The sequence below is a fragment of the Ciconia boyciana genome, chromosome 16, assembly GCF_034638445.1.
Source record: "Ciconia boyciana chromosome 16, ASM3463844v1, whole genome shotgun sequence".
Lineage (NCBI taxonomy): Eukaryota > Metazoa > Chordata > Aves > Ciconiiformes > Ciconiidae > Ciconia > Ciconia boyciana.
This window is the reverse complement of record NC_132949.1, coordinates 8,491,425-8,516,142: the sequence shown is the minus strand read 5'-3', so window position 1 is coordinate 8,516,142 and position 24,718 is coordinate 8,491,425. Positions and strand designations below refer to the sequence as shown.

Sequence of the window (24,718 nt, the reverse complement as noted above, 5' to 3'; positions counted from 1 at the left end):
TCACTCCACACCTCCCCGTTCCTCCCAGACCTGTCCTTGGGTGAGGCCTTGGGCTGGCATAGACCTGTGAATGTATCCAAGCCGAAAAATTGCCTGTGTACCCTCCACAGGAGGTGTCTGGAGATCCCATGTTTACCAGGCAGATCCTCAGACTCAAAGCACTTTGGCGTCTCTCCAGCCCCATCCCTGCCTGGTGCCTGCTGGCTCCTGCTGGGCCACGGAGGAAGCGGGGACAGGGACAGAGCCAGGACCTGGGCACTGTGGCCCTTTTTGGCCATGGGAATCGCTGACATGGGTCCACAGGCACGAGGGTGGGCAGGAAAGCACCTGCACCCGTGTACTGGGGGGGGGGCTCAGGACCCTCCATGTGGCCCAGGGTGGGGGGCAGTGGGGCGGCAACAGGTTGTGGGGCAGCAGATCCCGGGGGACAGGGGCTGCTCATGGGGGGCAGCAGACCGCTGGGAGGGGGATTGGACTGGGCTGGCAACAGCTTCCCCGGACAGGAGGAGATTTGGGGGTGTGCAGCAGCTACCCCTGGGGGCAGCAGACCCCCAGGGAGGATCCAGATCCCAGTGGAGCCGATCCTTTAGGGGGTAGTAGACCCTGGGTGGGAGGCGGTACGTCCTCAGCAGGGTGGCATCCCCCCGGGGGAGGGCGGATCTCCCAGGAGGCAGCAGATTCCGGGGAGAAGAGGGACCAGAAGCCCGGCGGGGGGAGCGGATCCCGGGGGTGAGACACCCCCCCCCCCAGGGGGGTGGGCGACTGGGGACCAGGTCCCGGGAGGTGTGGGGGGCCAGGCCCCCCGGGAGGCAGCGGACCCCCGGCAACTGCGGGGAGCGGAGCCCCGGCGCGGCAGCAGCAGCAGCGGCCCCGGGCGCGGGGAGGCGGAGCGGGCGGGCGGGGCGCGGCGGCCGCCCGCCCCCCGCCGGGGCTGGGGCCGGGGCCGGGGCCGGGGCCGGGGCCGGGGCTGGGGCCGGCTGCTCGGGGCGCTCAGGGATGGAGACCGCGCCCGGGAGCGCCCCGCTTCCCTCCGCCGCGGCGTTGCGGCTGGCGCTGGCGGCTCCGGGGCTGCCCGACGGCCCCTTCGGCTGCCCCATCTGCCTCGACCTCCTGAAGGACCCGGTGACGGTGCCGTGCGGGCACAACTTCTGCCAGGGCTGCCTGGGGGCACTCCGCCAGCGGCCGGGCCCCCCCGACGGCAGCGGCGGGGCGGGCGGGGCTACCCGCTGCCCGCTCTGCCAGGAGCCCGTCCCCGCAGCCTTGCGGCTCCGCAAGAACCGCGCCCTCTGCGAGGTGCTGCCGCTGCTGGCGGCCGCCGCCGCCGGTTCGTCCCCCCCGTCCCCGGCCGCCGCGTCCCCGATGGCACCGGGAGCCGAGGAGGAGGATGCGGCGGGGGAGGAGGGAGCGGCGGTGCTGTGCGACGTGTGCCCGGCGGGGTCGCGGGTGGCGGCGGCGCGATCGTGCCTGGTCTGCCTGGCCTCCTTCTGCGGAGCCCACCTGGAGCCCCACCGCCGCGCCCCCGCCTTCCGCGCCCACCGCCTGGTAGCCCCGCTGCGGCGGCTGGAGGAGGGTCTCTGCCCCCGCCACCTCCAGCCCCTCGACGGCTTCTGCCGCGCCGAGCAAACCTGCGTCTGCGCCCGCTGCCGCGCCCACGAGCATCGCGCCCACGACGTGGTGCCCCTCGAGCGGGAGCGCGAGCACAAGGAGGTGCGTGGGGTGGGGGGGTGCGCGGAGGGCCCCACGCGGGGATTGCCCCGGCGGGCGGGGGGCCGGGCGCTGTGCTGGTGGGACCCTGTATGGGGGCGTCCCTATGGGGCGCAGTGCCGGCGGGGCATCCTGGGTGGGGAGGGTGCTGCACCCGTATCCCCACGCAGGACCTAGCACGGGGGCGCCCATATGGGGTGCAGTGCCGGCGGGGCATCCCGGGTGGGGTGAGGTGCAGCACCCCTGGGAGGGGTTCATGCGGCACCCACATTCCCGCAGGGGACCTGATCCCTGTGGGGGGGTTGTGCATGTGCGGCACTTCTGGGACGCCCTGTGCGGGGTGGGTGCTGCAGGCCTGTCCCCACGGGGGACCTCACCCCAGCGTGCGGATGTATGGACAGGGTGCTGTGCCATCGGGTCACCCTGTGGGGTGGGGACATGACAGGCAGCCCCAGGACAGGCATCGGGGGCAGACCCGCTGCCAGCCAGCCCATGGGGTTTGGTCCCACTGCGGGGCCAAACTCGCAGTCCCCGTGGGTGAAGGGCTGAGGGCAAGGGCACATGGGACACCCTGCAGTGGCCGCCCCCGCGGTCACGGGGCATCCGTCTTCTCCGTCTTGTTCCCACAGCTTCGTCAAGGCATTTTTTTTCTCGGCGCGCTGGCGGCCTGCCCAGCCGCCGCTCCCGCTCCACCAGCCCTTTGTGTCCTGGTGTTTTGGCAGCGGGGTTTTTTCCGTCACTCCCATTCCCAGATGGGGCTGAGTCACCTCCCAGATTCGCACCCACGAGCCTCCCAGGGAGCCGGGGCTCCAAGCCCAACACGGTGCTGCCTTCCTGGGCACTGCTGCCTTGGGTGCGTGGGACCTCTGCGGGGCTGCGGGCAGATGGGAGCCTGCGAGGCTCGCAGTGTTGGTGGCATCCCCTCGTCGGCGTGGGGCATCTGGGGACCTTGGGGGGGTTTGCTTTGGCTGGGGGAGAGCCCAGGGGCTGCAGACGCGCTGGCAAGGGGCACAGCGGCAGCCCTGAGCCAGCTCCCACTCCCTCGCAGGCTCTTGGGGCCGTAGGAAAACCCTTTTGCCGGCGTTATTAGTCATCAGGTGCCTTAAAATAGAAAGCGCGTGTGATCCCAGCCCTGAGGAGCTGTTGAGCCTCGGCAGGCACTGCTGAATGTCGCCTACACGGCCTCTGCGGGTGCTCTCTGCCACCGCCCTCACGCTGCGGGGTGGGAAGAATGGATGGGGAAAGCGTCTGTCCCCCCTCGCTGGGCACGAGCGCTGCAGGGGGCTGGGGGCTGAGCATCAGGGTGGGGAAGCTGCCCCAGTTGGGGAGTATACAATGCACTCCTGGCTCCTGAGGGACCCGTCCTCGTGATGGGCAATGGCTGGTGCTAACAATAGCGTGTCAGGAAATGCTGTGTTCGAACAGTGCTTCCTTTGCAGCCACGCAGCACCCTGTGCTCCTGAGCTGGTTTGCTTCGCTCCTAATGAGAAATGTCCAGGAGACTCAGCGCTGCGTTTCTGAGTGCTCCGGGTCTGCCTTTTGATTTCTGCACCCATCCCAGGCAGACTTTTCCCAGCCTTGGGATACACACTAAGAGCACGTGGCTTAGCTGTGCTTGCTGCAATCGCTGCCTGATGGTTTTGCTTTCAAATTCCTATTTTGTTTGGCTTCCACTGGGACCAGGGTGGGGAGCGTGGAGCTGGGCATGACCCTTTGCAGCCCGGCTGTTCCTTTAGTTTTCCATCCAAGTGAGAAGGGATGTTTGCAGGTTGGATGTTGCAGAGGAGGAAAACAACTTGCGATTCTCCTTGCACCCTTTACCCGAAGCCTGATAGCAAGGTCACAGTCAGAGAGGAGGCTGTGGGTTGAATTTAGGGAGAGGCTCCCACTGCCTCCCTGCCGCTGGGACTGGGGGGCAGAGCTCAGCATTTGTCCTTCATGTCCACAGGCCCAACAAGCCAAATTCCTCAGCGATGCAGAGAACGAGCTGGAGGAGCTGGCAGTCACCATTGCACAGGCCAAGAAGATGGTGGAGCTCATTAAGGTGACTCTGCGATGGCTTTGCTCCGTTAGCGCAGCTCTGCTGGGCCGGAGAGCAGAGGCAAAGGGGCTGTGAGCTTTTGAGGCGCGTGGGGTGTGGAGGTTGTGCTCACAGGGGAGCAAGTGCTCTGTAAAACAATGGTGACCCTGGCAAGGATCCCTGAGGATTCTTGCTCCTCATCTCTGCTAATCCTCATGGCATCTCTGGTTGCTTTCATTTGCAACCTGGAAGGAGGAACGGGGCACGGACCGTGCCAGGGCATCCGCTGGCTCTTGCACTTTCTCTCCCCAGGCTCACGGGGGTTTTGGTCCCCTTTGGCCCTTGTGCAAACACGTCACTTCACCACCTGGGGACACAAGAGCAGTAAGCGGCTATGCCCAGCCAGGTCCCTTGACACCTGGGTTGTAAAGTGCTCTGAGCTCTTGGGTGAAGGGGGTTACGGGGTGTCAGGGGGACCCCACAGAGCTGAGAACTGGGTGCTGGGCAGGGGACAAGGGTGCTCTCCTGCACCCTCGCCTGCGGGAGGTGACTCCGACCCCTCTCTCCCTGAGCTCAGGGTGCCGCCACAAAGGAGCGGGAAAGAGTCGAGAAGCTCTTTGCAGAAGCCTCTGAGGTCCTGGCAACCTTCCAGAAGGAGGTGGCTGGTTTCATCGAGGACGGGGAGCGCTCCATGCTGGGGGAGGCTGAGGCCGATCTCCGCTGGAAGGAGGAGAGGCGAGCCAAGCTGGCCCAGTGCAAGCATAACCTGGAGAACGTCCCCAGCACCGACACCATCTACTTCCTCCAGGTGCCTGGGTGGGATGGGGCGAGGAGAAGGAGACAATTATGTTTTCTTTTGCGGTTTTGTCCCATTTCATGTGGAGCTGGGTGCCAGGAGCCCTGGGACATGAGGGCTGCACAGAGTCTCACTGCTGTTGGCACAGTCCTCTCCCCTCCCCGCTCCCGGGGGGACTGGGCGGCCAAGACTTTCTCCTCCGTTACCCCCACCTCCATCCTGGCTGTGACTCAGGAGAAGCTGATGTGCTGCCCAGGCTGGGTACCTAGGTGTGGGGGGCAGAGAGCGAGAGGTTGGGGTGCCCCACTGCCCCCATCCAGCATCCCCCCCTCCCCAGCAGCCCAGCAAGAGGAGTCCTTTTTGGGAGGAGATGCTGCTCCACGCGAGGTGGGCATGGTCTGGGTCCAGGTTTGAAAGGAAGTGAAGAGAAGGCGCCAGGAACGCGCGGCCGGGAAAGCACTCTCCTCCCTTATGCAAGGCTGTCCTTGGGCCAAGTCCTGTGAGCTGCCAGTTCTCAAATCCTCTGGGGCAGGGTGGGGTTGCGGAACAAGAGACAACTTCGGCTTGTTTGAAACTCCGTCTTTTTGGCTCAGGAATTTCAGGCCTTAAAAGTAGCCATGGAAGAAAACCTTTCCCCGGCTCTGAGCTTCCAGAATGAGCTGAACTTCACCAAATGCACCCAAGCCGTGGGTGCCGTGAAGGATGTGCTGTCTGCTGCCTGCAAAAAACAGTGGGACCACTTGCAGGGGAAAGGAATTGACGGGCTGAGTTTCCAGGAGATGGAGGAAGGTTTGTATTCACCCAGCCCCTCTGGCTGGTCACCCCGTCACCCTCCATCCTCCCCGCGTAGGTGGGAGATGCCTGCAGGCTTGATGGCTCCTGCGAGCACTGGCCCCTCTCCCACCAGCCCTGGAAGCTGCCCGGCACAGTTGTGTTGCAACATTGCACCAGCCCTGTCTGGGCTTATGCCTCATCCTTGAGGTTTTATGAATTTTTCCACGGAGACTGGAGAGGCAACAAACAGCCTGGGAGTTAGGCAGGGCCCTGCGGGAGGGGGCAAGTGGCCAAAGTGGCCTCCCGTGAAAGGGGACTCTTTCCTCCCAGGATAGACGATCCTCTTCATGGGGCAGGCTGTGGTCTCCCAAACCTGCCAGCGTTAGAAAGCCACCGCAGCAGCTTTCTCCCGCGCTCTCTCATTTAGCCTGAGCTCGCTCGCTCTCATTTTCTCGGATGCCCATGGGAATTGCAGCCAGTTCCTTGCCCCGCCTGCCCATCTCCCTTGGGTGGCAAAGGTGGCATCTGTCCTTTCCCATGTCCGAGCCAGCAGGGATGTGCAGGGGGAGCTGGGGATGCTGGCTGGGGCTCAGGGGCTGCAGCAGCTGGGTACCACCAGGGTGTCGGGCGGGGGGGTGATGCTCCAGTAACACCCTTGTTTGTGGCATCGGTTTCTTTGCTGATGGCAAACCCTTCTGTCCCTGTCTCTGCAGCGTTGGCTGAGTCCCGATTTCCAGACAAGTCAAACAATCCCGCCTGCCTGGAGAACCGTGATTACTTCCTGAAATGTAAGCGAGGGACTTTTGCTTTGACAGTTGTTGCTAAGGTCCATCTTCCCCTTCCTCTTTCCCGGCCGGCCGGCTCCTTCCCGTATGCCCAGCCGATGCTGGTTCCGAGCCGACGGCTGACAGGAGCGCTGCCGCCACCAGAGGAAATATTGCTCAGCTAACAAGGAAGCCTCCTTGCTTTCCTGACAACAGTCATAATCTGTTTAGGTGATGTTTTTTTTCCTTTGTCTGTGGTTCTGCTGGACCAGCTGCCAGGGGGGCCGCAGGCGTACCGTGTAATTTCTGCTGCCTTCCAGCCCTTGACGAATTGGATCCTCTGTTAAATTAGATCAGAGTTTGTGCATCTGCCTTGTTTGCTGCCAAGCAGCGGTCTGATGAGGGTCAGCTTCAGCAGCAGCAAGCAGAGGGATAATTTAGTGGCTGAGCAGAGACAGTGGGGCAGAAGGGGCTGAGGCTGGAGGGTGTAGGGCTGGGCTTGGGCTCCAACACTCTGCACGTCCCCCCACAGCCTTACAGGGGATATGGGGTCACCTACTGAGATGTCCACAGGGGACAAGATCTGCCTCGGCAGCACCAGTGCATCCCGCTGGGAGCCGGGCAGCAAAGCCTGGGCTCAAGTGGGGGGTGCTGTGCCGCTGCTATAGGGTTTGGACACGCCATGGGTTCACACCTGCAACGCAGTCACGTGTCCAGGGCTGTTCCCACTGGAGATCCCCTCTGTTTGGGATCCAGCAGTGGTTCTCGCATGGCTCTGCACGGTGGGGTCGGCCTCTGCTCCTACGGGAGCCATAGGGCAGCGAGAGCTGACCGCAAGGAGCAGTTGGTTTGTAGCCGTGATGTGCCTGGCTATTCTCCTGTCATCTTGGGGTCCCTCCCTGCTGTGTTTGTCTGTGGTTGCCTGAAACACGCTTTTATATGGGGCGTTCCTACTACCACTCTACCTACATTCTCCAATGTCTGATATCATGGTTGAGCTCATCGAGCAGCCCCTCTGCTCTCTCCTCTGCCCGGTTACCTGTATTCATCCTGCTTATGGGAGTATCAACTCTTTCAGCCTCTTATCCTCATCAGCTGAAATTGGCCGTGGAATTTAAAAACAAGGGGGCAGAGTGATGGTGGAAGTCAGAAAGGATTGTGCTAATTGCTGAAGGCTGGAGCAGGGGATCAGAGTGGGGAGGGCTGGGGGGATTACCCCTGTTTCCCTCCTCATCCTCATGTCTCCTTCTTGCCCCACACAGTTGCCTTCATCATTGACCTGGACAGTGACACGGCCGACAAGTTCATCCAGCTGTTTGGCACCAAAGGGGCCAAGCGGGTGCTGTGCCCCATCCCCTACCCGGAGAGCCCAACCCGGTTCATCAACTGCGAGCAGGTGCTAGGTGTGAACCTCATGAACCGGGGCAACTACTACTGGGAGGTGGAGCTCATCGACGGCTGGGTCAGCATCGGCGTCATCGCTGAGGACTTCGACCCCCGGGAGTCCTACAACCGCGGCCGCCTGGGGCGGAATGAGAAGTCCTGCTGCCTGCAGTGGAACGGACAGAACTACGTGGCCTGGTTTGGTGGCTTTGAGTCCGTCATCCAGCAGCCATTTTTCCACACGATTGGGGTCTTCCTGGAGTATTCAGAGAAGGCCCTGACCTTCTATGGAGTCAAAGACTCCAAGATGACCTGCCTGCAGCAGCTCAAGGTCTCCCATTTTGCCAAGGGTCAGTTTGACCCGTTCCAGAACAAGATCAACCACCAATTTGCCTCTCTTTTCTTGTGCAAGTTGAAACCAGCCTTCTTCCTGGAGAGTGTCGATGCCCACCTGCAGATTGGGCCACTGAAGAAAGATTGTGTTTCGGTGCTAAAGCGTAGGTAACTGCCGGGAGAGAGGGAGCAGGGGAAGACCCAGAAAAGTCTTTCCTGTATTGTACTGCCGCCGTCGTGGCTTCTCTTTGGTAGTGTTGTATTTCTCTGTGGCAGTCCTCTCTCCTCGCTCTGTGCTGTTTGTGACCCAGGGTGGATGAAGCTGTCTGGCGGGCAGAGCCACGGGCTGGGAGCCAGGGAGGGAGCTGGATTCGAGTGCCAGCTCTGCCGCTGGGCTGCTGAGCGAACTTGGGCGAGTGTCTGTGCTGCTCCCTGCCCCTCAGTTTCCCTTTCTGGACATCAGGGACCACGATACAGCCTTTCTTGGTAAAGCGCATTGCTCAGGAGAAGTGCCATTTAGATTTGAAGCTGTATCTTGGCCAGCTGCCAGGCTGCCCGGTCCCTCTCCTTAATATCTGCTTGCACTGCCCTGGTGACTTGCATAGATGCTTTGCTTTGTGCCTTACCTCAGTCTCTGTGTCGCTGCTGCTGCTTTTTTTAAGCGCTGGCTCATCAACACCTTCTATATGCTCCTTATGAAGTGCCTTTGCAGTAGCAAGCCCAGCACGGACTGGGTGAACTCCCAAAGCAGATGCGGTCCCTTCCCCGGTGCCTGCATCACCGTCATGCTTTGGCGGGGGTGAGCAGGGTGCTCTGGGGCGGATGGGATGCAGAGGAGCCCGTCTGAATGCAGGGGCGATGCTGCAGTGACACAGTACCTCTCTTTGTGGGGCTGACCATCCATTAGTGCTGCAAATGTGAAACGAGGATTTTTGCCCTCCCTCACACTGCAGCCGGTGGGTATTTTCAATGCTGGTCTGTGGCCAGGCCCATTTGGGAAAAGCCATGGTCCCACATGTGTTGGAGCCCTGTGGCCGCAGGGCTGTTCCCCACCAAAGCCAAAAATCCCAGCTGGAAAAGGGGAGAAGCCTCCTGCTGAGAAGCAGCAGCACCGTTCCTGCCTTGAGATGGTGAAGCAAGCAGCACAAAACAGTTTTGAAGATGTGCTTTTAGTAAACATGTTCCTCAGGAACTGCTTACAGAAGCTTTACAGACAAATTCCCCCCGCATTTTTGATGACCCTAATATTTTAAGGGATTTTAATAGTTAGACTCCCAACTCTTAAAGTACCCTGAGCACACTTGAGCTGTAAATGTAACCCTTAGCTTAGAGAGTTTTTTAAGTGACAAAGAGGAGCTGTGAATATGTCCCAGGAGCAAGTGATGTGTTTTAGGCACAGCTGTGAGCACACTGATAGAAGATGCAGCATCAGTCAGTTATTAAATGACCCTTTAGACTCTGGCAATAAGTAACAATTAACAAAAACTACTCTCAAGTAGGCGTCCCCTCCAGGAAAGGTGGAAACTTGAGGCTGACAGCCAAAAATGCCAGTTCACATGTCCTAAGGGAGTTTTCCAGCTCTGCCCTGCAGACGTTGTATTTGCGGTACAGAAACACCGCCTGTAAGGGCAGCACAGTGCAGCCCCTGTCTCAGCGCAGCGTGCCTTTCCACACGTTTATTTTTTCTGGGATTAGTTTGCTATCTACCTCCTGAAGCTTGCTTTACAGAATCGTAGTGCTGTGTAATATATACCTAGAGAGAAAATATATTGGGTCAGGTTCTTTGCTGGCGTGAGTGAGTCAGTGATGACGCATCAACAGTCAACAGGGATGGAAAATGGCCCATTTAGCCAAATATATGAAATATATACATATATTCCCCAAAGGATAAGCTGGAAATCATAGTGGTATATTCAAGGGGAGCCAAGGGAAAAAAGTGAATGCGAGTAAAAAGGGCAGCCACAAAGCCGAGAGGTTTAAAGTTAAAGCCACGTTTACATAAACACTGAGGCTTAAAGAGCTGCTTTACTGTAGGTTGTTTGCCAGCACTGCCATTTCCTGCTGGAGCGGGAAGAGGTGCCGGTCCTGCGCCGCTTCGGGCCCTCACTGGAGGGCCTGAAGGGTCCGAATGCAGCCGCCCCCTCCCCAGGGCCGGGCTGGTGAGTGGGTCTGGGAGGTGGACTGCTGGGATGTGTCTGCAAATCCCTTCTCCTCCTCCTCCTCCGCATGCAGCGACTCCTGAAATGGTGCAGGCGGTGGGAAAAGGGGAGGTAGGGCTTCCAGAATGAAATCTTTGGATGAAATCTTGGCCTTTTCCGGCCAGCGGGAATGCTGCCCAGACTTCTGTCAGGATGGGAATTCACTCCCCGTGTCCTGAGCTCCTACCTCAAAACCGCTTTGTTTGGCTCGTGCCAGTCACTTTCCTGCAAAACTCGGCCTTTGCACGAGATGTCAGTGGTGACATAGCGCAGGCGTCGCTGCTGTTTTGCTAACACTGGAGAGGACTTGGTATCAGAAATGCCTTACCAGATAAGAAAGGTAGAGATGTGCAACAGCCTGTGCGTGGTCACGTCCCGAGAGGAAGAGGAAGGTAACCTTGATCTCTGCTGCATGCCTGCAGGAAGAGATCTCACATGTGGGCTCCCATCTCGGCTCTGTCTCGGCCCTAAATCTCATTTATTCAGGCAAAACTCCCACTGTTCACAGCGAGGAGTTTTGCCAGAGTAAATAGAGCAGATCTGGGCCTTTGCCCCATTTCGGTTAGCTGTAGGCGGATTGATTGCTCCATGGGGAAACCCGTGCTCGAGCCACGCATCCCTCCCTTCTCCGTGTTGCCCAATGCACAGACACAAGTCTCTGAACTCCTTCAGGGTTTGGGATGGTTCGGTGGGATCCTGCGTCTTTGCCTTTCCGTCCTGTAACCACATGGGAGCCACTCAGGAGGACATGCCTGGTGTTCGGGCTTTGCTTCTGGTTGTGCCACTGCTTTTGCTTAATCCACCTCTTCCCCAAGAGCTGGGATGCTGATACGCAGCTTTACGGAGGGTTTTGAGGGCTGCTGTAGATGTGATGCAGTTGGGAAAGGCTACTTAACCCTCTCCTTCCTGCTGCTTGCTTTTATCCTGGTTGGAAGCGCTATAAATCCTTATGGTTTAGGGCATAAAGCAAATTCTGACCCATTTAAGAGGGGAGCAGTCCCCCGGGGCGTTGGACCAGTTTTCTCTGTGTTGCCAATAATTTGGGGTGTAAACTGGAATGATTAGGAAATGTGCACTATGCCGGCTCTGGATCACTGATTTTTTTGCTGCAAATGAAGGGCTAAATGCGGCGTGTGGTGAGTTTGGATGGATAGATAGCATTTGGCAACTTTAACAGCCTTTCCGTGTTCCCTTGAGTTATTTCTGCTGTCACAGAGTGTTCCTCTTTTTAATTAGGATTTTTAAAATATAGTTACTGTAGAGTATTTTACAGTGTGTGAAAAAACTGTAACAGAATAATATAATCATGTTAGAGGCTATGATTTGCCATTAAATATTATACAGACATCGCTCTGGGTTGTCTTTCCTTTAAATACCAAACCGCTATAGTTGTCCCATTATCTCGTGTTTATTTTTCTGTGTCCTGTACATCTGGCGTAAAATAATACAGGTTTTATTTTCCAAGTGTGTCCAAGGGAATTGTGCCAAATACACATTTTTATTGCTCGACTGCAAAAGGAGCGGAAAAATCCTAGAATCCAATAACAATATTGTCAGTCCTCGGCAATTCAAAACAATGAATTGTCTCAGTTCTCTCTTCTACCTCAGGCCTCAGCTTAGAAATAACAAAGATGAACAGATTAGGCACTTTTTCCTTAGTGTTTTTGCTTTTAGAGTATAAATTTTCAAGGTTTCCTATGTGATGAGGAGGTCTAGAGCTTCCCACGCATGCTGGCACTCACATCGGCACCTTTTTAAAATGAAGGCCGAGTTTCTTAACACCAAATATCATCTGGAGCTAGGAGAAAAACATCATTGGGCGAGTCTTAGCTCGTGCGAGGTGGCAATGCTTCAGCTGGGTGCTTTGGTGGAAGCCGAGTGGATGTCTGCTACTGACTTTAATAGGAGAGGAATCAGGACTGTTTGTTATAACCATTTCTTAAAAGGGAAACTTACAGCTTATTGAAAAAGCGGATATGAAAAGCACAAACTTGCTCTTTTCTTGCCAAGAACTGTACAGATTATGTCACTGCATTTATTTAAATCTGGTTTCCATTATGTAGTTTTTCTGCTTTCCCCCCTCCCACGCCATCTGGTTCTCAGACACTCAGACAGGGCTGGGCTGCAAACCCTGCAGGACAAAGCTCAAAGCCATATAAAAAGATATAATTTAGGGTAAAAAAAAAAGATATAATTTAGGGTAACATATGCTCTTAATATGTATTTGTATATTATTGATATACAGTTGTCAGTTATTGATATGAGGAGTCCTTCAAAACAGTTTATTAGTTTTGCAGGGCTTCTATTTTTGATGAAAGTATGCAATCGTTAATTTTTAAAGAGTTCCTCCTGCTTGCACACCTGGAGGCAGGAGATTATACCCTTACGGTAGCTCTGCAAATGCCACAGATATTTTCCTGTTCCCAGATTCCCTCCTTCCCTCCCTCCCGGCAGGGTCCTGACTCGTTTATAGTGTGACTGGTTAGTCCTTCCAGTTTAACACTCTCCAATATAAAGGGGTAATTTTAGGATGTGATTGATTCCGGCATGGAGAGCAGCCAATATCGGGCTCAAAAATCCATTCGCAAGTGTGTGAAACACGAAACATGCATCAAACGTGAAATAAAAAATGGTTGGAAAAGGAGCAAGCATCTTCGCTGTTTAAGGGGCTAAGCCCCATTTTATGTGCAGCACCATCACATATATGGGATGATTTTTATTCTGCTCTACCAAAGATCTGAATTCTGCCCATACCACCTACTGAAAGTCCAATTTTGTCTCCATTTCACTTAATTCTGGGCTTTTCCGTGGGAGATCCTGCCAAACAGCATTAAAATCACTTGTGGTTGCATGGAATGTGCAAACAGCACCTTCTTGCATGCAAAACTGGACAGCCTCCTAGGGAAAATGTTTTATCTGCTAGTGAGCTGGCCAGGAAATGTCTTCAGGATAAAAAATGAGGTGCAAACTGCAGCAAAATACAGCATTTTAAAACAAAACATCGATGTGAACGCTGCCAGGGTGCTCTATGAACTCCTACCCGCGAAGTGCCGCTATGCCGGAGCGCCCTTGCAAGCAGAAAAGCCAGAAAAACTGCTGCCAAGTTCAGGCGGGCTCTAAATAACTTAAATAATTTTATTATATATGGTCAGCAGGACATGTAATCAGATGATTAATGGGTTTATAAACACGCTAGAGAGCTCTCCCAAAAGGAGACTGGCTCTTTGGATTACCCCTACTCTTATGTATTAGAAAACTGAGGAAGCTTAATAAAACCTAAGCTGGCTTGAGCTCAGTAAATGAATATTGATTACAAATCATGGCGGGAACAGGGGTCTCCTCGGGAATGGTCAGGCTGGGGATGGCAGCTCCCACCAGTGAGCGGGCCTGCTGCCCCTGGGCTTTGGGGAGGAGATGGAGGCGGTGAGTGAGGGTTGGGGACCGGTTTGGAGCAGAATGGGGTTGGAAGCACCCCTCACACCGGGCAGCCCGCCGGCATGGCGGCCGGCGGGCTGCCCGGAGACTACAACTCCCAGCATGCATCACGCGGCTCGGCCCGTCATGCGTCGCTCCCGGCATTACGTCACGCGCCTCTCTCCCGCGCAGGCGCAGAGTGGGCTCGACGCTGTGAGGAGGAGGAGGAGGAGGAGGAGGAGGAGGTGGCGGTGGCGGTGGCGGCCATGGCGCTGAACAGGAACCATTCGGAGGGCGGCGGCGTCATCGTTAACAACAGCGAGAAGTGAGGTGCCATCCCCTTCTCCCCTCCTCCGGCCGCAGTCGCTGGGGGATAGCGAGCAGCTGCATCTCCCCCCCTGCCCTCCTTCCTCCTCAGAAGGAGCGGTTGTGTGGGGAGGGGGGGGTGGGGCGGGGCGCCGCGGGTCATGTGGTGCCGAGGGGCTCGGGGGGATAAGGGGGGATGGATTAACCCTCTCGGTGCCGGCGTGGCTGGGCTCGTCCTCCCCTCTTCTCCCTACGGGGATAGGGGTTGTACGTATACCCCTGCCCCTGGGTTTCTCCGGGGGGAGCTCTGCTGGGCCTCAGCCGCGGGCCTCCCCCAGCCACACGGCTCCCCTCTGCAGCCTGCCTGCCCCCCTGGCTGCTGCTGGCTCTTACTGCTGTCCCCAGCCTCTCCCGCGAGTGCCCGGTGAGGGCTGGCAGAGCTCAGCCCCCAGCCAGGTGATTCTGGCCTGGACCCAAGCCTCATCCTTCTCTCACCACCCGGTGCTGCTGGAGAGCTGGGATGCTGCACCTGCAGTGTGCCTTTGTTCAGGAGGTGCCCGCTTGGGAAGTGCTAGGCTGCCTGCCCGGTTTGGTTTGCTGGGTTTCTTGCGCACACACCCCCTCCGTGTGTTCGGGAAGCAGCAACAGTGTTGGAAAAAGGTGCTGGAATATAACCATGGAAACAGAAAGCCTCCACAGAGCTGCCTCTGTCTGCATGGCAATGGGCTGTCCTCCCACTCTGTGTCTGCCAGCGTTCTTTGGTTCTGATGTGACAGTCACCTGCTTCTGGGACAAAGGAGTAGTTCATTCTTCAGGGCTTCTTTCCATAGGGCTGGTTAAACATTGGTGTAGGAATTCTGTGCCTGACTTCCATTTGGGATGTGACCCTTCTTAGAAGAATTTAATAAGATCAACTCTGGGGCTTAAATTTGCATTCACTGAGACAAACAAGTGCGGCAGCTTAACATGTTACTGTTCCCAGTTGTCAGCCTGCCTTGGATCAGGGGTTACCTCTCATGCTTGTGGTGGTTGGTTCAGCTGTACACTGTAGCGTGAGCAGAGCTGCTGGCCCCTGTGCCCTTCTGGAGCTTTTGCTGGAGGGACAGGTACTTGCTGGCAGAAGGGAAAGGCAAATGACTGAGGATGGTAACACGTAAGCTGCCAAAGATAAAGGTGGTGGACGCTTCTCCAGCTTTAGGGATTAGAGTCCCTAATATGGGTGCTGTTATGTTAATACAAGTTACCTGCTGCATCCATGCAAGGGTATTGCACTGGTTTTAATCAGGTCAGTTTCTAATTGAGAATTAAGGAGTCAGTGCAGACAACATGGGTTGATGAAGTCTCGTGGCAAGAAAGGGGAGTTCCTCTTGATCACATTTTTGTGACAGAGATGCTTAAGCTGTGGTTAGACCTTCAACAGCCGTGTTGCATAAGCCAACCTGAGCAGTTCTTGCTTCAGCAGTCCTTCCTCTGTTGTGTTACTTGTGGTGAACCAAATTAGGGAACTGATCCAGCAGAAATGCAACAGAACTTAAAAATATATATATATCTATGTCTTGAGATCTTGATCAGTTTAATTGACTAGATTCACTGCCTGGCTATGCAGACAGTGGTAGCTGTGCCAGCACACTGAGGAGGGAACACGAGGCTGGGAACAAGCAGCCAGTACTACTGAAGTTGCTACTGCCAAGAAAAAAAAAGTGCAAGCCAGACTGATTTTGTCTGCTGAGCACTGGGCTGAGGTTAAAGGCAGTTTTGGTAGGTCAGTAAACTTATGTGCATATTGCACTTCTGCCTTGAGCTGTAACACTGTGTCTCTTCTCTCATCTTTTTTGCAGCGTTTTGATGACCTATGATCACATAGAAATTACCTTCAGTGATATTGAACCTATGCCAGATGCCTTCAAAGGGACCAAGAAAGGGAGTGTTTTCTTGACTCCCTACCGAGTAAGTGGTAAAAGGCTTTATCTTGTGTAAGGAGATAAGGGCTCTTCGCGATTCTGTATTTAAATGTCCTCAATGCATGAAAGTCAGGATAATCTACTACCCCTTGAAGTATGGCTCATCCTCTCCCTCTGGGGAGCATTATGAATTCATTGCATATCCTATCTATTTGTCAAAAGATAGTAAATCTGATTAGTTCTTATACAGGCAGCTGTTTAGTCTGTCAGGCATCTTCAAGATTGGAAATTAGCAATGGTCTGGAAAGGCTGAATGCAACAGCACAGCTACTAAATCATAGCTGTGTAGAGCAGCGAGTTCTCTGGAAGCTGGGAGGAGTATTATCTGAGCAAGGGTAGTCTTCCTGGAAGGCTTTATTGCCTTGAGGCTTCAGTTTACCCTTGTGGCTGTTCTATGTAGCTTTTGGCTTGCAGAAGTGGCGAGGAGCTTCAGATGTGGGAGAGAGTTTCAGTCCATCAAAAAGTCTCTTCAGATAATAAATCGGGGCTGTGTTTCCTGTTTGTTTTCAATACCCTTTGTAATGTTATTTTCTTTTCAGGTTATCTTTGTATCGAAGGGAAAGGATGCTATGCAGTCTTTCATGATGCCTTTTTATTTGTTGAAAGATTGCGAGATTAAGCAGCCTGTCTTTGGAGCAAATTATATCAAGGGTACAGTGAAAGCAGAGGCAGGAGGTATGTATAGTACAGATGTATGTTCCGTATCTTAGTTCAACTACACAATTCATAGCAAAGTAAGTATCCAGTGTAACTGAAACTGGATACTGACCAAATGGGTTTTTACAGTACTGCTAAAATGTGTTTCTTTGAAACTAGAGCTAAAAATATTCCTCTTATCTACTCCCTGTACAGTTACAATGAACAGATCTGTTCTGCAACTGATCTCATTCCTGCCCTCTGTGCAAAATACTAAGTTCAATCAGCTGGGTGATCTCACTGAGTAAACATCAGAGCAGAGTCAGCAAGAGTGAGGATGTCATTTTGCTCAGTTGAGGTTACCTGTTAATTCTGCGTCCAGGTCCTCCTATGCCAAAATCTCGTGATCCTTTCTGGATCTGTTTGGGTTTTCAGGTGCAGATCTCCAGAGCGCTGTTCTCCATCATCAATTTCTTGTGCAATTCAAGGAAAGGCATGCCACTGCTATAGTGCATCTTAGCAGTAAAAATGACACTCAGAAAAGAATGGAGTGTCTTGAAATTATGGAATCTTCAAGGAGCGCTTTCATATTATGTTCAATGAGAAGGTTGTGGTAGACATTTTCAAGAATAATTTTTTTTTAATCACTGTTTTATGCTTCCCTTTTTACCAAAGGCACATAGTTCAGTAAACTCTTTCATCCCCAGCTTGATTTAGTCTGTTGTGGCACTGAAATCACAGTGCAGTGCTTAGGAGACGTCAGTCTATAATCCTGAAATCAGCATTGTAGCTTCTGTGCGGGAGCAAAGTGAGACTATCCAGTGTGAGAGGAAGCTCGAGCAGTAACTACAAACTCTGTAAACTGTGTGAAAGGCAAATGGCTTTAGCTAAATCTTTGTGAGTTTTCCCCAGAGGCTGTCTCCTTTAATGAGGATGTTGCTTTAACAGCCATGAGAGGCTGGTTTAGCTCAAAAGGCTCTTTAATCTACATGTCCCTGTTTCAGCACTGACACAGCTTCTGCTTTGATGTATTGTTCGGACTCTGGGCTGTGCATGTTTTTCTTTTTTAGTCTGTAATATGAGATGTCACTAATTTTTTTTTTTTTGTTATTATTATTCTGACTTAAAATATCTTCCATGGACTCTAATGGATTTATGTGGACCATGTTTTTCATTAAGCTCTTTGCTTCCTTGGGCACTCAAACTCCCAAACTAATTTATAGCTGACAGTTAGGTGTAGTTGCAAAGGCTTTTTAGCAAACAGGATTAACAAAATCCCTGTCTTCTGCACTAATCTTATACAAAGCTAGAGCAAATCCAGTGCTTCTGATAGCTTGGTCTGTTGGCAGCTGGTGTGGTAACAAGCACAACTTCAGTAAGCTTTTGAAGGTCTCCCTCATTGATGTTTCTTCTTCAGGTGTCTCTTGACCTGAAAATACCCCAATGTGACTTTTTGTGATAATAGATTTGGATTTTTGGGATAAGCTCTTTAAAGAATTATATACAGGGCACCTGTAGATAAAGCATGGAAGCTAAATAGCATCGAAACGGCTTCTCCTTGCTTCTGAATTCTGCTTTTCCTCCCTGCAGGCGGCTGGGAAGGATCTGCCACCTTCAAGATGACCTTTTCAGCTGGGGGTGCTATCGAGTTCGGGCAGCGCATGCTGCAGGTGGCATCGCAAGGTACGGGGATCTGGCAGCATCTGCCAGACAGTTTTGTGGTTTCAGGAGGCTTTGCCTTCATCTCGCAGCAAGGGCAGTTTTAGGTTGCAACAGGTTAGATTCAAATCCATGCGAGTTTCAGGCTGTATCTGGAACTTCCTTGCTTTAAAAAATACTTTTTTCACATCCAATGAACAGCAGATTTATTGGGATGGAGCTTGTTTGTTTTTCAGCTAAGTTTTCTTTAAGTTTTTGGAGGTCTTCGTCTGCATTTGATGCAGGCTTGATGTTTTGATGACGTCACCTTTATCTTTACTTTTCCAGTCTCCAGAGGTGAAATACCCAATGGAGCATATGGCTATTCCTATATGCCAAATGGATCCTATGCTTTTGCACCAGCTGCAGCTAATGGGGGCTATCCGTACCCACCACCTCCTCCTGGTAAGTCTGGGAATTGAGGATGGGGATTATTCTAGTTAGCAAGAGTTAAAATAGGTAAAAAGGGGAAGAAACACAAATTTTACATAGTCTTTTAGACTGGATCTGATGCCTTGTGCAACTTTTGTTTCTGAGCTTAATTATATTTGCCTTTGGCTTGTTTTGGCTGTATGCTGTGACCCGCCCAACAGAGTTAAGTCTTTTGCTGTGTTCTTTCCTTTCCTGACAGAGTTTTATCCTGGCCCCCCCGTGGTGGATGGAGGCATGGGTTACATGCAGCTTCCACCCCCGCCGTACCCAGGGCCCATGGAACCCCCTGTCAGTGGCCCAGACCTGCCCGCCACTCCCGCAGGTAAAAAGTGTGTTGAGGTGAATTAGCTCACAGCTGTTTTGTTACCCGTGAAGCAGACATTGTTTCTTGTCTGTTATGTCTTGGGGAACTTAGAGTCAATTGAGCAGTTACAATTGTTTAGGAGAGGGATTAGGGAGCTCCCCTAATCTCCAGCCTTGTATATCCATCTCAGTCTGGAGGCCAGCCTGGTTCTCTCCAGGGTGGATACCATTAGCAGGTATTTTGCAACTGGATTTATTCTTGTTGTGGCAGAAAAAATAGTTTGTGATTCTCCTATTGTGGTAATCTTGCTCTGTTAGATGAATAAGAAATTTATGGTGAAATATGTTTCCAGTTCATTTCAGTTAGCAATGTGGCTTTGCTGGTATTTGCTCCTCTTTCCCCCATTTCATGCTAATCTGGTTACTTTTGCTTAAACAATATGGAACAGAGGAATAGATAATGGAAAGGAGCTGGGGAAAAGTCAGTCTTGTTTTCACTCATTTGGGATTTATCAAAATTATTTTGAACATGGTCTTAAAAGGTCTGCGGGGGGGGGGGGACGACCCACAGACCCAAAAAACAAACAAACAAAAAAAGCAAAAAATGAGCTTTTGTGGTTGGATACAACCATAGATCTCTCACAGATAAATTATTATTCAGACAAATATCCTTAACTTCTGTCTTTTGTTTGAATAAACAACCAATCGTCTTTGAACTATTATGTGGAAGGTGGCAGTGATCCACATGGTTGTACAAGATTTTTGTATTCTGCAGAAGTAGAGGATCTGGATTATCTTCATAAATTACCATCCTTTAACTGTGAATCCCCTGAGCTGCTATAAACTTGTGCTGATTTTTTTTTGTCTTGTATCTTCACTCCCAAAAAGGATGTTTTGTTGATGGCCTTTTTAAGGGGTATTGTCTGTATTTAGGCAAAACAGCCGTTAGCACTTATTTGTTGGCTAACAGGCAAGTCCCAGGTGACATTTCCAAACTAAGTCTTGGGACTGTTTAACTTCTGACTTTACAATCCTGCTGCAACTGAATCCTTAGTACTTGGAAGAGATAATGCTCAATCTCATGTTTGTTGTAGCTATTTTGCACCTCAAGCCTTGGTCAAATAGTGCTCTGTTGTAACACTTGATGGCCAGGAATGTGTGGAGGTTTTGTTTGATTGTAAAAGTTCTCTGCATGTCACCAAATCTGTAACTTCTCCTTCTGTGATAGCTGAAGCGAAGGCTGCGGAAGCCGCTGCCAGTGCTTACTACAGCCCAGTCAACCCACATAACGTCTATATGCCCACGGTAAGGTCCTGTATCATTCTGGTATTGCAATGTGAGCCCAAGTGTGTATTTAGCAGTTCTTTTTCTCAGCGACACAGCAAAGTTTGTCTGAATCAATTTTGTTTTTTTGTTGTTGTTGGTTGGTTTTTGGTGTTTTGGGTTTTTGTTTTTGTTTTTTTTTAACTTAGCCATGAATTGATATTCTTTTATTGTCTTGATTTCAGGACCAGCCACCCCCTCCTCCATACTTCCCACCAGAGGACAAGAAAAACCAATAAGCTAACAGAGAACTTCTCCACAACTCATTGCTTTCTTACTTCCCACTTTGGCAGAATCTTGGTGCATGGTCCATAGCACTGAGGAGTAGAGCCTTCCCCCAGGGCACATAGCTTTCATGGACTCTAGTGGTAGATATGTGCAGGGCAAGGGGAGAGATTTCAGCAGCCTGGGTTACCTCTGGGGGTTTGCTGTCCTACCGCAGTATTCCCTTCTCCCCATGTGCGGCATCGCTAGAACTGGAGGTTCTCTTCATCTGTGATCGTTTCCCTTACGTCTGTTTCTTTTGATACTTAAATTCCACCTCTTTAGAGTAAGGAACTGCTCCAAACTGATAATTAACATGCTCATAACATGGATGCAAGGCTCTTGGGTGGATTGTGAATTTACCTTAGCGTGCAGCCGAGAGCATCTCTGGACACAGGGATGTCTGTGGGTATTCCTCTCAGTCCGGAGTATCACATCCAACTCTTCCCTCTGCTACTGAGAAAGGGCTTCAAAGGGAACCTTTGGGATCTCAGAGGAAATAGATCTCTCTTACGTTTTTCAGATATCTGTTAAACTATCTTGGTTTTTTTCAGCTAAATCATTCCTAGCAAATAATCTGTTAGCCCTCCAAATTTCCCTGCTGTGCACTGTGTATGGAGATGCTGACAAGCTTCCCTTCTTAAGAAAACATATTACCCTTTACAGGGTTGGTCAGTAGCATCTAACTAGTTATAGATCATATGGGAACACTAACTTTCTGTTGTCTCTTTTTTCCAGTTAGATATGTGGGCTTGAGATCACTAAGTCCTGAATACTTTCTTCATAGTCTATAATGCACTTTTTTTTTTTCTCTGCTGTAACACAAGTTACACATTTTGGCCAGTGAAGCATCTTACTGCTGTGATTTAACTGGTGAATTAATAGCTAATGGGGAGAAAATAGTTGCTTTACTTCTGCCCTGGAAGCACTTGAGAGAATATGCAAAATGTTGGAATAAGCTTCTAGGTACAACTGAGCTGCTCATTTGAATGTTTAATGCTGTTAGTGTTCCTGGATCAGCTGTGAATTTACTTCCCAGTAACTTGAACGTGGGCTCCTTGGGCTTAGAGTTCAAGCGTTTTCCTTCCATAGCATTGATTCATTGATCTCAGCAACGACTCTAGCATGCAGAACCTCTGCAGGACTGATCACTAACTCGGTTGTAAAACTTTGCATTGTACAAAGCTTTGCACAAATCAGACTTCACTGACTTCTGACAGAGTCTGTGAGAAAATCCTTCCCAGCAAGTGTGAGGAAAGATCGTGTGCTTGGAAGCTGCTGAGACTTGCTGCATGCAGCCTGCTTGGAGAGAAAAAAGGTCCACCTCTTGTTTTCTTGTTGTTTGAGTCTAGCTGATTAATCAAATTGCTACTGTCTGTGCACTGACTTTTCTAGAATTGCTACTGCAGTGATGTAAAGAAATGGTTATTTTAAAAACAAATATTTATTTTGAAAATGTTTGATTAATATATTAATGTGAAATGACTTTTGAATGCAGATTTGTTTTGCCAAGACTGTGAAGTAAAAAGAAATCAGCTCAAAACTTACGGTGTTTGTACATTTGTGTATGAGTGGGCAAACTCGATGGTGACTTAGTAGCTTTGGATGGAGAGAGGGAGAATTAAACAGCAGCAAAATCACTTGGATTTTGTTCTTGGCTATTCATTGGTGACATTAGTCGCTTGATTTCTCTTGACTGACTTTGTGAAATGAAAATGAGATGTCAAAATCTTTTAACAAATGCCCATTTTGCAATTCCTGTTGTAAACTGGTGAGGCGGCTGCTTAACGCTTTACCCAGATGTGTTACCCAGATGGTTTTTCCAGACCACTTATCCGTGCAAAGTTGCAGCCTATTGCTAGAAGTAGTCGAGGGGCGCAGCATAGTTGTCGCCTCTCAAATCTGTCTCTAATTAGAAGCAATCTGTAATTTTATCTTTTTAAAAAAAAAAAAAAAAAAGAAAAAATTAAGTGTGCTGAGATGCCTGGGTAGTTCTGCTCAGTTAGGTCTGAACTCTGTCAGGTGGTGTGGTCCACTTGGTAGCTCTTCTCCCTGAAAAAATGGGGAGTTGTTACTCCGGCAGCATGAAGAGCTCCTCCCGGGCGTGCTCCAGCAGCAGTGCGAGAGCTGTTACTGCTTACGTGTGAGCAGAATTTGGTGTCGGTATAGTTTGGCGGGGTAGAAGAGGAGGTGTTCCGCGTGGGATCTGGTCCTGTGGTCACCGAGATCAGGTGAGTCCCTCTGGTTTGCACTGACATGTCAAACAAGTTATTCAGAAGCTGCTCTACAGGTAATATCCAAACCTTGCTCGGCTTCATTCCTCTTCTCAGCTGCCACTAGCTGCCTTAATTCTCTTGAACTCCCTGATCAACTGGGGTGGACGTCTTCCAGGTTCTCTCCTACATCACCTTTGACTCTCACGTCCTCCCACATGGTTGTTTTACTGCATTTTAAGGCTGGCTGAGCCACTTGGGTTTGTTTTCTGTGGCAAGAGCTGGGTGGAGAAGGGAAGCATTAAGAGAGAAAATGTTACAGCCCAGTAGGAACCTAATAAATCCTGTGTTGTGAATCAAATTACTTCAAATCAAGCTTTCCTGAATTACATAAATCCAACTGTAAGATGCTGCAGAAACCTCTCTGTACTCTGTTCTGTTTTAAAACGGCTCCCTCCCAGTTACCCTCTACTCCCAGACAGATAATCCTGGAAAACAGATTGCACACAGTTTCCAGGTCTCTTGCCCAGCATCACTTGCTGTGCAGCTCTCATGCCAACAATCAGCACAAACCCATGAGGTTTTTTTTAAATCTTTCCTCAACTAAGTGTGCTTGAGAGAAGAAACACTTAGATAATCTGCTCTGATGAGAACTTGTCTCCGTGGCTCAAGCTGAGTGTCTCTTCCGCTAGTGCAGACAAGTGGTAAGATCTGCAGAGAGACTGTGAGGTTTTGCTGGCTGGAAAAAGGAAAATATGTTGAGAGGATGAGTCAGGCTGGAATAAATGAAATACTCCTCTCCTCAACATGGGTATTAGTGAACTAAATCAGCGGCTTTTCAGCTGCGAGCTTTTTACAATGGTTTGTTGGTGAATGTCCCCATTCCTCCAGGCTAGAGCTTGGCATGGTCTATGGAGAGGTGAGAAGGAGCAGGCCAAAATAAAGAGATTGATCATGGTCATCTTGGTGCGTTTGGAGCATGCTGATGAGAAGTGAGGCATGTTTTGGGAATGCTGAAGCTATGGGGCCAAAAGGCCAGGCATGTCGCACAGTCAGTAAGGCTCGTGCAGGTATTAGGTTGAGCGGAGCAGCGTGATTCAGCAGGGTGCAGATTTTGGCCAGATAGATGCCGGTGAGAATCCCCGCCTCGCTCGTTAAAACCTGAAAACCCAGATTTGGCTTAGCTACTCAGCACTCACTGCTATCTCCCTGATGGGAACCGGGAGCTGTGCTCTGCTTTGGAAAGGGCTTAGAGAGGGTGGAAGGGTCAGCCAGTCCTGCTGCCCACATAGAAGATTTTAAATATTAAAACAGGGAAGTGCAGTTGAAAGTCTGCTTCTGCTCTGGAAGTGGGGTGGGAGTAGGGCAGGAGGAAATGTTGTGCATTAATATGTCTCCAGATCTGGTCTCTGCTTGAATGATTAATCAGCTATGCAGCAGAAAGGCAGTCATGTGAAAGCTAGATCAGTATCATTAAATTCCAATATTTGGATAGTATTATACTATTGAAGAAAAAGAAGGGTCATAGGGAACAGTTAGTGTGGGATCCAGTGAATCTTTTGGCATAGACAGATTTTCTGCCACTGTGTACAGTTCTGTCTCCTTGATGTCACTTAGGCTCTTCATTTGAGAAGTCGCTCACTGCACCTTGTGCCTGCTTCCCCGCTCTGAATACGCAGCTATTTCCCTCATTCATGGGACTGTGGTGTAACTAGGTATTTCTAAAGTGCTTTGAGATCTTATGCAAAAAAACTTACTGCAGGAACTGCAGGTACTGCTTACAGATTTCCTACTGTCGGCCCTGAAATCTTGCTGATATCCCTGGGGGCTGGGGAAGGTCTTTACCCGGGAAGGATGGGGCATGTGTGTGCTTGCCCAGGATTGCCTCCAGCCAAAGGAAGAGACCAAGCCCTCCTCCTCTGCCATACCATTCTGCCCAGATTTTACCTTGAGCTCTCTTGCTTCATGCAACCTATTAAAAAAAAAATTAAATCATTATTTTGCATTAATTGCTTTATAGCTGGGGGTGATGCGCTGAGCAGTCATAGGGACCGTGGTTAAGCCAGCCTGGCCAGTGCCTGCCTGCCATGTGTGTGCGTCTGTGTGTGTCTTCCTTTGGGGACCACGAGGATTCCCCACAGCTCTCCGCGCAGTAGATGGTCAAATTGCATCTCTGCCGTGTGATGGACACCATGA

The 24,718-nt window shown here is 51.3% G+C and overlaps 2 protein-coding genes across 3 annotated transcripts; both read left to right on the top strand.

Moving 5' to 3' along the window:
- The first annotated feature begins 936 nt into the window (after positions 1-936).
- On the top strand, positions 937-11,323 carry TRIM47 (tripartite motif containing 47). The gene is made up of 6 exons (XM_072880808.1): positions 937-1,707; positions 3,653-3,748; positions 4,302-4,532; positions 5,114-5,309; positions 6,008-6,082; positions 7,321-11,323. The coding sequence occupies exons 1-6, from the start codon at positions 997-999 to the stop codon at positions 7,944-7,946; spliced, it is 1,935 nt and encodes a 644-aa protein (XP_072736909.1). The 5' UTR covers positions 937-996; the 3' UTR covers positions 7,947-11,323.
- Positions 11,324-13,625: 2,302 nt separating this feature from the next.
- On the top strand, positions 13,626-21,840 carry WBP2 (WW domain binding protein 2). Of its 2 annotated transcripts, none has more exons than XM_072881309.1 (8): positions 13,626-13,716; positions 15,531-15,639; positions 16,193-16,328; positions 17,880-17,972; positions 18,276-18,392; positions 18,619-18,741; positions 19,951-20,027; positions 20,231-21,840. In XM_072881309.1, exons 2-8 carry the CDS (start codon positions 15,538-15,540, stop codon positions 20,282-20,284), a joined length of 702 nt encoding a protein of 233 aa, XP_072737410.1. In that variant the 5' UTR covers positions 13,626-13,716; positions 15,531-15,537; the 3' UTR covers positions 20,285-21,840. The 2 variants fall into 2 exon arrangements, with proteins under 2 accessions (XP_072737410.1, XP_072737409.1); XM_072881308.1 differs by having other exon boundaries at positions 13,631-13,711.
- Positions 21,841-24,718: the final 2,878 nt, after the last annotated feature.